The sequence below is a fragment of the Prinia subflava genome, chromosome 26 (genome assembly GCF_021018805.1).
Source record: "Prinia subflava isolate CZ2003 ecotype Zambia chromosome 26, Cam_Psub_1.2, whole genome shotgun sequence".
Classification (NCBI taxonomy): domain Eukaryota; kingdom Metazoa; phylum Chordata; class Aves; order Passeriformes; family Cisticolidae; genus Prinia; species Prinia subflava.
The window spans coordinates 4,467,501-4,480,355 of record NC_086272.1 but is presented as its reverse complement, the minus strand read 5'-3'; the positions used below and the strand labels follow the sequence as shown (position 1 = coordinate 4,480,355).

General features: G+C 51.7%; 1 protein-coding gene across 1 annotated transcript in view; it reads left to right on the top strand.

Annotated features, from left to right (window-relative positions):
- The window catches only part of LOC134562038 (tenascin-X-like), a 35,146-nt gene that overhangs the window by 5,610 nt on the left and 16,681 nt on the right, over nucleotides 1-12,855 (top strand). Inside the window, 13 exon segments of the mRNA XM_063419488.1 lie at nucleotides 248-337; nucleotides 704-997; nucleotides 1,594-1,950; nucleotides 2,321-2,677; nucleotides 3,894-4,238; nucleotides 5,548-5,904; nucleotides 6,785-7,129; nucleotides 7,411-7,767; nucleotides 8,339-8,683; nucleotides 8,957-9,313; nucleotides 10,127-10,471; nucleotides 11,293-11,649; nucleotides 12,502-12,846. Of these exon segments, the coding sequence (XP_063275558.1) occupies nucleotides 248-337; nucleotides 704-997; nucleotides 1,594-1,950; nucleotides 2,321-2,677; nucleotides 3,894-4,238; nucleotides 5,548-5,904; nucleotides 6,785-7,129; nucleotides 7,411-7,767; nucleotides 8,339-8,683; nucleotides 8,957-9,313; nucleotides 10,127-10,471; nucleotides 11,293-11,649; nucleotides 12,502-12,846 (4,251 nt within the window).

Below are 12,855 nucleotides of genomic sequence, written 5' to 3'. Positions count from 1 at the left end.
TGAGGGGAATGCGGGGAGGTAGTGGGGGGATGGTGGGAGTGGGGAATGGGACAGGGCAGGGAAGGGACACTCCAGGGAGGGTGGGATGGAGGGGAGGGGGAAAGAGGAACAGGAAGGATGGGGACGATGGGTGGAAGGAACATCCTGAGAAGGAGGAGGACAACTGGGGACAGGGGGAAGGACATCCTGGGGAGGGGAATGAGAGACGGGGTGACAGGGATGTCCTGTAACACACTCTCTGGGGCAGGGAAGGGTGGAAACCAGGAGCTGGTGCTGGAATGGGAGGACATGGATGGTATGGAGCTGATGAAGCCATGGAAGGATGTGGGGAAACCAGGTATGGATGTGAGAGGTGATGGATGGGATGAGCTCAGGTGTTGGATTTGATGACCCTTGTGGGTCCCATCCAATTCAGAAGATTCTGTGATTCTGTGATACCTGGTATGGAGAGAGAAGGGATGGATGGATGGATGGATGGATGGATGGATGGATGGATGGATGGATGGATGGATGGATGGATGGATGGATGGCACATAGATAGAGGAATGGAGAGACTGATGAATGGAGACATGAATGGAGGAGGGGAAGGATGAAGAGGTGGAAGGATATGGGAGGGATAGATGGAGGGAGGGCTGGAGACATGAATGACCAAGTGAATGGACAGACAGATGCCTGTGCCCACACTGTTCTCACTCCATTGCAGTCAAAGCCGAGCCAGCGGAGCTGCGTCCATCCCGGCCAGTCCTGGGTGACCTCAGTGTCAACAGCATCACGCCCAGCTCCATGCAGCTGCAGTGGACTGTCCCTGAGGACTCGTTTGACTCCTTCATGCTGCAGTACCGGGATGCCGAGGGCCAGCCCCAGGCCCTGCCCATTGATGGCGGGTCCCGCTCAGTGACAGTGCCAGGCCTGTCCCCATCCCGCCGGTACCGCTTCCACCTCTATGGGCTGCGGGGTGGGAAGAGGATCGACCATGTCTCCACTGATGTCAGCACAGGTGAGGATGGATGGATGATTGAATGCATGATAGATGGAGAGATCAAAATATCCCATGTCATCCCATCTCTACCTGCTATCAAGCACCCACTGACATCATCATCACCCATCATCTTTGTTACCATCATCATCCTTCACCCATCACCCCTATCCTTCCACCCAAGCTGTCCGCAGTTTCCCCCAGTCCCAAGTTCACCAGCTCAGAGGTGCGGGATGGGTAAGAGCATGGTGGGGTGGATGGATGGATGGATGGATGGATGGATGGATGGATGGAAGGAAGGATGGATGCATGGATGGAAGGATGGTGACTGTGATGGGTAATGATGGATGGTGATGATAATGATGATGATCAGTGATGAATGGATGATGGGTGTTGGGGCAATTTGCAGGCGTTTGATGTATAAAATCAGTGGTTGGGTGGTTGGATGATCCAAAGGAGGAGGAAGTTAAAGAATCAGTTGAAGGGAAAGGTTCATGCAAAGAACCATGTTTGAATGGATGAGTGGACAATGAAAGCCGAAATGAATGATTCAGGAGATGAAGGTGTGGATGGATGTTCAGTTGGACACTTCCATCACCATCCCCTCTCCATCACAGCTGCAGAAGAACCAGAGGAGCTGTCCTTGCACTCAGAAGAGCCCCAACAGGAGAAATCCCAAACGGAGGCCCCTGCATCTAATGCGTCCCCAGCACGGGCAGTGCTAGGGGAGCTGAGGGTCTCCAGTGTCACACCCAACTCTGTGCAGCTGCAGTGGACTGTCCCCAAGAGCTCCTTTGACTCCTTCACACTGCAGTACCGGGATGCCCAGGGCCAGCCCCAGGCCTTGCCCATTTATGGCGGGTCCCGCTCGGTGACAGTGCCAGGCCTGTCCCCATCCCGCCGGTACCGCTTCCACCTCTATGGGCTGCGGGGCAGGAAGAAGCTTGACCATGTCTCCACTGAGGTTGTGACAGGTAAGGGGGATGGTCAGAGGGGACAGGGTGGATGGGTGAAGAAGATGGATATATGGAGAGATGGAGGGATCAAGGGGTGGAGGAATGAGTGGGTTGAGGTGGAGGAGGTGCAGGAGTGGATGGATGGATGGATGGATGGATGGATGGATGATCCATGATTGTTGTTGGGGGCATTTTGTTGGTGGTTTGACAGATCAGTGGCTGGGTGGTTGGATGACCTAGTGGAAGGTGAGATTAAAGAATGAGATGAAGGAAAAGGTGTTTGATATGCCCTGTGAATGAATGGATGGGTTGGTTGCTGGGTGATGGGGTGGATGTTTGGATGAACACAGACATTCCCATACTCATCATTATCTACTCTCCACCACAGGTGCAGCAGAGCCAGAGGAGCTACCCCTGCCCTCTGAGAACCCCCAACATGAAAAACATCAAACCGGGTCCCCTGCATCTGTGGCACCCCTTGCACAGGCAGTGCTGGGTGAGCTGAGGGTCTCCAGTGTCAGGCCTGACTCTGCACAGCTGCAATGGACTGTCCCCAAGGGCCCCTTTGACTCCTTCATGCTGCAGTACCGGGATGCGCAGGGCCAGCCCCAGGCCCTGCCCATCGATGGGAGATCCCACTCGGTGACAGTGCCAGGGCTGTCCCCATCCCACCGCTATCACTTCCACCTCTATGGGCTGCAAGGTAGGAGGAAGATTGACCATGTCTCCACAGAGGCTGTGACAGGTAAGGGAGAAGGTCAGGGGCATGAGGGTGCATAGAGGGAGGGAGAGAGGGAGGAATTGAGGGAGGGGGGAATGGGTGGGTGAAGGAAGAGATTGAGAGGTGCAGGAGTGGAAAGATGAAGGATGGATGGATGGATGGATGGATGGATGGATGGATGGATGGATGGATGGATGGATGGATGGATGGATAGAAAAAAATATGAGGAATCGGTAGATGATTGAAAATAAATGGTGGCTCCTGGGTGAGTTGGTTGGCTCCTGAAGGACAGGGGAATGATGGGGAATGCGTGGATGGTGATGGATGATATATCAGTGGAGAGGGGCTTCCTGGGTGGATTGGATGGATAAATGCTGAATGGATGCATGGACAGTGCACATGTGGCTGATTTTGATCCATGGCTGGATTTTGCTCTGAGTGAGTGAGGGAGTGCGTCGCTGTACGACATGAAAAAAGACAAGAAACTCCAAAATCCCTCCGAAAGGCAAAGGCATAAAAAGAAAGCTTTCTTGTTTACATCTTACTGCCTTTTACAAGGTGTTCTGACACAGACCCAACATGACTGGTGAACAGGAATGACACCTCGCCAATCCCATTGGTCAAACCAAAAAAACAGCCAAAATGTTTTCCCTGAGAACTAGAAAGGCAAAACACTACCTGGAGAAAAGATTGTTTTGGGAAAGGATAGTTGTTTTGCCATGATTGTTTTGGGAAGAAACTTTCTTAAGAGACTTTTCCCTTGGGAAAGGAGTTAGCAGCTACCAGCAAGCTAAAATCTTCACAGGCCCAGAAATATCAGGTCCACAGGAGTGAGTGTAGGGGAATAGGGATGTTAGATTGCATTCAAATCACATTTAAATAGGGCCGTATTCAAGGACTGACTGAAGTAAACAGAATGAATGGATGAATGGATGGATAAAAATAGATGAATGGATGAAGATGGATAATGGATGATAGCTGTTGGGGCAGTTTGTCAGTGGTTTGACATATCAGATCAGTGGGTAGGTGGTTGGATGACCCAATGCAGGGTGAGATTAAAGGAGTTGAAGGAAAATGTGCATGGTATGACCTGTAGTTAAATGGATGGGTAGATGATGGGTGCTGGAATGAATATTCCTGCTGATAAAAGTGTAAATGGAAGGATGTATGCGTTAAATGGGGGGTGGTGGGATGGATGATTTGATGGACTCATAGATTCCCATGGCATCACCCATTGCAGGCACAGAAGAGCCAGAGCAGTTGCCCCTGCCCTCTGAGGAGCAAAAACAAGAGAAACCACAAAGTGAGACCACCCCATCTGTCCAGGCAGTGCTGGGGGAGCTGAAGGTCTCCAGTGTCACGCCCAGCTCCATGCAGCTGCAGTGGAGTGTTCCTGAGGGCTCCTTTGACTCCTTCATGCTGCAGTACCGGGATGCCCAGGGCCAGCCCCAGGCCCTGCCCATCGATGGGGGGTCTCGCTCGGTGACAGTGCCGGGACTGTCCCCATCCCGCCGGTACCGCTTCCACCTCTACGGGCTGCGGGGCAAGAAGAAGACTGACCGTGTCTCTATTGACATTACCACAGGTGAGATGAAAGGTCAGAGGGATGGACGGATGCATGCAGAGGTGGATGGATCAAGAGATCCCACCCCATTCCATCCACATCTCTCAGTGAGCACCTGCTGACTTGGGCACCACCCAATCAACCATTGACCATTGACCCTTCCACTGACCTGGCAACCAACATTTGCTTTCCACTATCATCATCATCGATCTATTATCCACCATTATCATCCATAATTTTCATCTACCATGTATCACCACCATCATCATCATCATTCATCAATCATCATCATTCATCAATCATCTTCCATCCATCCATTCTTCCATCCACCCATTCATCATCCTTCATCCATCAATGATGGATGGATAAATGGAAGAATGTTCTTGGGGAATGAGGTTGGGAGGGACAGAGGTCTGGAGGAATATGGGAAGAAAGAACCAGAGATGGATATGGAACTGGGCGGGGGGTGGGGGGGGGCGGGGAGGGCGTTGTGATGGATGGATGGATGGATGGATGGATGGATGGATGGATGATGGATGATTCATGATTGAGAGCGTTTTGTTGACGGATTGACATGTCAAATCACTGAGTGAGTAGTTGGATAACCCAATGCAGTGTGAAATTAAAGGAGGAGTTGAAGGAAAATGTCCATGGTATCACCCATGGTTAGATGGATGGGTGGATAAAGAGTGGCAGAATGAATGGTTGAGGAGATGGAAGAATGGATGGATGGATGGATGGATGGATGGATGGATGGATGGATGGATGGATGGATGGATGGATGGATGGTTGGTGACTGGTGGGATGGACATTTGGAGGAACACAGACTTTTACACAGCTGTCACCATCCCTGTTCCATCACAGCCAAAGCAGAGCCAGAGAAACTGCCCCTGCCCACAGAAGAGCTCCAACAGGAGAAGCCCGAAATTAAGTCCCCACTATTTGAGGGATGTCTGCATTGGGCAGTGCTGAAGGAGCTGGGAGTATCCAGGGTTGCACCAACTCTGTACAGCTACAGTGGAGTGTCCGTGAGGGCTCATTTGAGTCCTTCCTGCTGCAGAACTAGGATATACAGGGCCAGCCCCAGGCCTTGCCTATTGATGGCAGGTCCCAAATGGTGAAAATGCTGAGGCTACAGCCATCCCACCGGTACCGCTTCCAACTCTGTGGGTTGCAGATAGGGAAAAGGATGGACAATGTCTTAGTCGAGGCTATCACAGGGAGCAGGAAGGTTAGGGGGAATGTGGAAGTGTGGATGGATGGGTTTGATGGTAGGTGGTGGATGGAGGTTTGGATGGATACACCCATCACAATCCCATCTCCATGGCAGCAGCAGAAGAGCCACAGGAACTCCTCCTTCCCACAGAGGAACCACAGCACGAGAAACCCCAAACTCAGGCCCCCACATCTGAAGACACTCCAGCAAGACCAGTGCTGGAGGAGCTGAGGGTGTCCAGCATCACCCCCACCTCTGTACAGATGCAGTGGACTGTCCCCAAGGGCTCCTTTGACTCCTTCATGCTGCAGTACCGGGATGCCCAGGGCCAGCCCCAGGCCCTGCCCATCGATGGCGGGTCTCGCTCGGTGACGGTGCCAGGCCTGTCCCCGTCCCGTCGGTACCGCTTCCACCTCTATGGGCTGTGTGGAGGCAAAAGGATTGACTGTGTCTCCACTGACACTGTCACAGGTGAGGCAGAAAGTCAAAGGGATGGAGGCATCAAGAAATGGAGGCATCAAGGGATCCCATGTCCATCACTTACCCACCAAGGAGCAGCCAATGACTCAGCACCATCTGATCAACCATCAGCCCATCCACCCAGCTACTGACTTGCACCTTCCATCATCTGACATTCACCATCAGCGGCAGCAACCACCAATTATCCCTCATCATCCATCATCTTCATCATCCGTGTATCACCATCACCATGATCTGTTACTTATCATGCATCCATCTATCCTTCAATGTTTCCCTCATCATCTGTCCATGAAGGATGGATTCAGTGATGGATGAATGGAAGATTATCCATGGGAAATGAGGGTGGGAGAGGTGAAGGCATGGAGGGATCTGGTAAGAATGAAACAGATGGATGTGGAACTGTCTAGGGGTTTGCGTTGGATGTTGGGTGTGTCATGGGAAGAATGGAAGGATGGATGGATGGGTGGATAGGTGGATGGGTGGGTGGATGGATGGTAGGATGGATGGATGGATGGGTGGATGGATGGATGGATGGATGGATGGATGGATGGATGGATGGATGGATGGATGGATGGATGGATGGATGATGAGTTTTGGGGCTGTTTGCTGGTAGTTTGATATATGAGATGACTGGTTGTGTGTTTGGATGATCCATTGGAGGGTGAGATTAAAGAAGTTAAAGGAAAATGTGCAAGATATGACCTGTTGTTTGGTGGAAGAGTATATGATTGGTTCCAGAATGAATGGTCCAAAATGTAAAGGGATGGGTGGATGGATGGATGGATGAATGGGTTATTTAATGGGTTGTGGGATGGACATTTGGAGGGTCACATGGGTGCCTATGCCCATTACAGTCTCCTCTCTATTGCAGCCAGTGAAGAACCCTTGCCTTCAGAGGAGCCCCAACAGGAAACACCCAAAACTGAGTCCCCTACACCTGAGGCACTCCCAGTGCCAGCAGCACTGGAGGAGCTGAAAGTCTCCAGTGTCACACCCAACTCTGTACAGCTGCAGTGGAGTGTCCCCAAGGGCTCGTTTGACTCCTTCATGCTGCAGTACCGGGATGCCCTGGGCCAGCCCCAGGCCTTGCCCATCGATGGTGGGTCCCACTCAGTGACAGTGCCAGGGCTGTCCCCATCCCGCCAGTACCGCTTCCACCTCTACGGGCTGCGGGCTGGGAAAAGGATTGACCATGTCTCTACTGAGGCTGTGACAGGTAAGGGGGAAAGGTAGGCAGGGGGAAGGGTTGGTGGATGTATGGATGAAGTAAATGGGAATATGGAGAGATGGAGGGATCAAGTGATAGAGGAATAGGAAATTAAAGGAAAAGATAGAGTGCTGAAGGAGTGGAGAAATGGAGGAATGGGTGATTGGATGGACGGACGGATGGATGGATGGATGGATGGATATGTTGGTTGGTTGGTTGGTTGGTGGGTGGGTGGGTGATAGATGGATGTTTCAATGGGCATATCCATCACCATCCCCTCTCCCTGGCAGCACCAGAGGAGCCACAGGAACTCCCTATGTCCACAGAGGAACCACAGCACGAGAAACCCCAAACTGAGACCACCACATCTGAGGCCACTCCAGCAAGACCAGTGCTGGAGGAGCTGAGGGTGTCCAGCATCACCCCCACGTCTGCACAGCTGCAATGGACTGTCCCCAAGGGCTCCTTTGACTCCTTCATGCTGCAGTACCGGGATGCCCAGGGCCAGCCCCAGGCCCTGCCCATCGATGGCGGGTCTCGCTCGGTGACGGTGCCAGGCCTGTCCCCGTCCCGTCGGTACCGCTTCCACCTCTATGGGCTGCGTGGAGGCAAAAGGATTGACCGTGTCTCCACTGACACTGTCACAGGTGAGGCAGAAAGTCAAAGGGATGGAGGCATCAAGAAATGGAGGCATCAAGGGATCCCATGTCCATCACACACCGACCCACGAGCAGCCAATGACTCAGCACCATCTGATCAACCATCAGCCCATCCACCCAGCTATTGACTTGCACCTTCCATCATCCATCATTCACCATCAGCGGCAGCAACCATCAATTATCCATTATCATTCATCATCTTCATCTATTGTGTAACACCATCACCATAATCTGCAGTTATCATTCATCCATCTATGCTTCAATGTTTCCCTCATCATCTGTCCATGAAGGATGGATTCAGTGATGGATGAATGGAAGATTGTCCATGAGAAAAGGGAGTTGGGAGGGTGAAGGCATGGAGAGATGTCGTAAGAACGAGAAAGGTGGATGTGGAACTGACTAGGTGGTTGTGCTGGATGTTGGGTGTGTGATAGGAAAAATGGATGGATGGCTGGATGGATGGATGAAAGGATTGATGGATTATTTAGTGGGATGTAGGATGGACATTTGAATGGACACATGGGTGCCTATGCCCATTACCATCTCCTCTCCATTGCAGCCAGTGAAGAACCCTTGCCTTCAGAGGAGTCCCAACAGGAGATGCCCAAAACTGAGTCCTCTACACCTGAGGCACTCCCAATACCACCAGCAGTGGAAGAGCTGAAGGTCTCCAGTGTCACACCCAACTCTGTGCAGCTGCAGTGGAGTGTCCCCAAGGGCTCCTTTGACTCCTTCATGCTGCAGTACCGGGATGCCTGGGGCCAGCCCCAGGCCCTGCCCATCGATGGGGGGTCTCGCTCGGTGACAGTGCCGGGACTGTCCCCATCCCGCCAGTACCGCTTCCACCTCTATGGTCTGCGGGCTGGGAAAAGGATTGACCATGTCTCTACTGAGGCTGTGACAGGTAAGGGAGAAAGGTAGGCAGGGGGAAGGGTCGGTGGACGTATGGATGAAGAAAATGGGAATATGGAGAGATGGAGGGAGCAAGTGGTGGAGGAATGGGAAATTAAAGGAAGAGATAGAGTGCTGAAGGAGTGGAGAAATGGAGGAATGGGTGATTGGATGGATGGATGGATGGATGGATGGTCGGATGGATGGATATGTTGGTTGGTGGGTGGGTGGGTGATAGATGGATATTTCAATGGATATATCCATCACCATCCCCTCTCTCTGGCAGCACCAGAAGAGCCAGAGGAACTCCCTATGTCCACAGCGGAACCACAGCACGAGAAACCCCAAACTCAGGCCCCCATATCTGAGGCCACTCCAGCAAGACCAGTGCTGGAGGAGCTGAGGGTGTCCAGCATCACCCCCACCTCTGTACAGATGCAGTGGACTGTCCCCAATGGCTTCTTTGACTCCTTCATGCTGCAGTACCGGGATGCCCAGGGCCAGCCCCAGGCCCTGCCCATCGATGGCGGGTCTCGCTCGGTGACGGTGCCAGGCCTGTCCCCGTCCCGTCGGTACTGCTTCCACCTCTATGGGCTGCGTGGAGGCAAAAGAATTGACCGTGTCTCCACTGACACTGTCACAGGTGAGGCAGAAAGTCAAAGGGATGGAGGCATCAAGAAATGGAGGCATCAAGGGATCCCATGTCCATCACTTACCCACCAACGAGCAGCCAATGACTCAGTACCATCTTATCAACCATCAGCCCATCCACCCAGCTATTGGCTTGCACCTTCCATCATCCATCGTCCATCGTCCATCGTCCATCATCCATCATCCATCATCCACCATCAGCAGCTGCAATCATCAATTATTCATCGTCATTCATAATTTTCATCTACCATGTATCACCATCACCCTCATTCATCAGTTATCATGCATCCATCTATCCTTTAAGGTTTCCATCATTTCATCCATCAAGGATGGATTCAGTGGTGGATGAATGGAAGATTGTCCATTGGAGATTGGAGTGGGACAGGTGAAGTTGTGGAGAGTTTTGATAGGAAAGAAATAGATAGGTGTTGAAATTGTCTAGGTGGTTGTGCTGGATGTTGAGTTTGTAATAGGAAAAATGGATGGAAGGATGGATGGACAGAAGACGGATGGTTAATTTTGGGGCAGTTTGCTGGTATTTTGAGATATGAGATGAGTGGTTGTGTGGTTGGATTATCCAATGGAGGGTGAGATTAAAGAAGTTAAAGGAAAATGTGTGTGGTATATCCTGTTGTTGGGTGGAAGGGTATGTGATGGTTTCGAGATTGAATGGTCCAAAATGTAAAAGGATGGATGGATGGATGGATGGATGTAAGGATGAATGGATTATTTAATGGGTTCTGGGATGGACATTTGGAGGGACACAGAGATGCTTATGCCCATTTCCATCTCCTCTCCAATGCAGCCAGTGAAGAACCCTTGCCCTCAGAGGAGCCCCAACAGGAGACACCCAAAACTGAGTCCCCTGAACCTGAGGTACTCCCAGTGCGAGCGGTGCTGGAGGAGCTGAAGGTCTCCAGTGTCACACCCAACTCTGTGCAGCTGCAGTGGAGTGTCCCCGAGGGCTCGTTTGACTCCTTCATGCTGCAGTACCAGGATGCCCAGGGCCAGCCCCAGGCCCTGCACATCGATGGGGGGTCTCGCTCAGTGACAGTATCAGGACTGTTCCCGTTCCATCGGTACCGCTTCCACCTCTACGGAATGCACGGCAGGAAGAAAATTACCCATGTCTCTATTGAGGCTGTGACAGGTGAAGGGGAAGGTCAGGGGGAGGAAGGGTTGGTGGACGCATAGGTGAAGAAAATGGATAGGTGGAGAAATGGAGGCATCAAGGAATGGAGTAATTGGTGATTGGATGAAGGGATGGAGTGGTGGAGTTGTGGAGGATTGGAGGAATGGGTGATTGGATGGATGGATGGATGGAGGATGGATGGATGGATGGATGGATGGATGGATGGATGGATGGATGGATGGATGGCGGGATAGTTGAAGGTCATTGGAGGGCCTGATATCGTATGGATAGATGCAGGATTAAAGGAAGGGAAGGATGAATGCAGACTTGGAGGAAGAGATAGGTGGATGATCAAAAATGGATGGAGTCTCCCGGGTGGGCTTGTTAGTTGAGTAGGTGGATGGATGGATGGATGGATGGATGGATGGATGGATGGATGGATGGATGGATGGTTGGATGGACAGAAAATTTGCGGCTGAGCCGGTGGCTGATATGCGCCCTGGGCTTGGGAGGTGCATGGTAATGGGAGTGTGCATAGAGGGTTGAATTCAATGAATCACTAAGGGAAACAGGATGGATGATGGATGGATGAAGATGGATAATGCAGGAAATTTTGTAAGGGAAGAATGATAGTTGCTTGAGAGATCAAATCAGATCGGTGGTTTGGTGGTTGGATGATGAAATGGAGGGTGAGATTAAAGAAGGAGTTGAAGGGAAAAGTGTGTGAAAAGAATCATGATTTCATGGATGGATGGATGGATGGGTTTGTTGGTTGGTTGGTGGGTTGGTGGATGGATGTTTGGATGGACATACCCATCGCCATACCCTCTCCCTGGCAGCACCAGAAGAGCCAGAGGAACGGCCCCTGCCAACCGAGGAACCGCAAAACGAGAAACTCCAAACTGAGGCCCCCACATCTGAGGCCACTTCAGCAAGACCAGTGCTGGAGGAGCTGAGGGTGTCCAGCATCACCCCCACCTCTGTACAGATGCAGTGGACTGTCCCCAAGGGCTCCTTTGACTCCTTCATGCTGCAGTACCGGGATGCCCAGGGCCAGCCCCAGGCCCTGCCCATCGATGGCGGGTCTCGCTCGGTGACGGTGCCAGGCCTGTCCCCGTCCCGTCGGTACCGCTTCCACCTCTATGGGCTGCGTGGAGGCAAAAGGATTGACCGTGTCTCCACTGACACTGTCACAGGTGAGGCAGAAAGTCAAAGGGATGGAGGCATCAAGAAATGGAGGCATCAAGGGATCCCATGTCCATCACTTACCCACCAAGGAGCAGCCAATGACTCAGTACCATCTTATCAACCATCAGCCCATCCACCCAGCTATTGACTTGCACCTTCCATCATCTGTCATTCACCATCAGCTGCAGCAACCACAAATTATCCCTCATCATCCATCATCTTCATCTACCATCTATAACCATCATCATAATCTGCAGTTATAATTCATCCATCTATCCTTCAATGTTTCCCTCATCATCTGTCCATGAAGGATGGATTCAGTGATGGATCAATGGAAGATTGTCAATGGGATGTGGTGGTGGGATGGGTGATGGCATGGAGGGATGTGATAAGAAAGAGACAGATGGATGGATATGGAACTGTCTAGGTGATTGTTCTGGATCCTGGGTTTGTGATGGGAAGAATGGAAGGATGGATGGATGGATGGATAGATGGATGGATGGATGGATGGACGGATGGATGGATGACAGATGATGAATTTTGGGGGGCTGTTTGCTAGTAGATTTACATATGACATGAGTGGTTGTGTGGTTGGATTATCCAATGAAGCGTGAGATTAAAGAAATTAAAGGAAAATGTGCGTGGTATATCCTGTTGTTGGGTGGAAGGGTATATGATGGTTTCGAGAATGAATGGTCCAAAATGTAAAAGGACGGGTGGATGGATGGATGGATGGATGGATGCATGGATGGATGCATGGATGGATGGATGGATGGATGGATTAATTAGTGGTTTGTCAGATGGGCATTTGGAGGGATGTTTGGGTGCATATGCCTATTACCATCTCCTCTCCAATGCAGCCAATGAGGAACCCTTGCCCTCAGAGGAGCCCCAACAGAAGACACCCAAAACTGAGTCCCCTGAACCTGAGGCACTCCCGGTGCGAGCGGTGCTGGAGGAGCTGAAGGTCTCCAGTGTCACATCCAACTCTGTGCAGCTGCAGTGGAGTGTCCCCGAGGGCTCATTTGACTCCTTCATGCTGCAGTACCGGGATGCCCATGGCCAGCCCCAGGCCTTGCCCATTGATGGGGGGTCTCGCCTGGTGACAGTGCCAGGGCTATCCCCGTCCCATCTGTACCGCTTCCACCTCTACGGCCTGCGGGGGAAGAAGAAGATTGACCATATCTCTACTGAGGCTGTGACAGGTGAGGGGG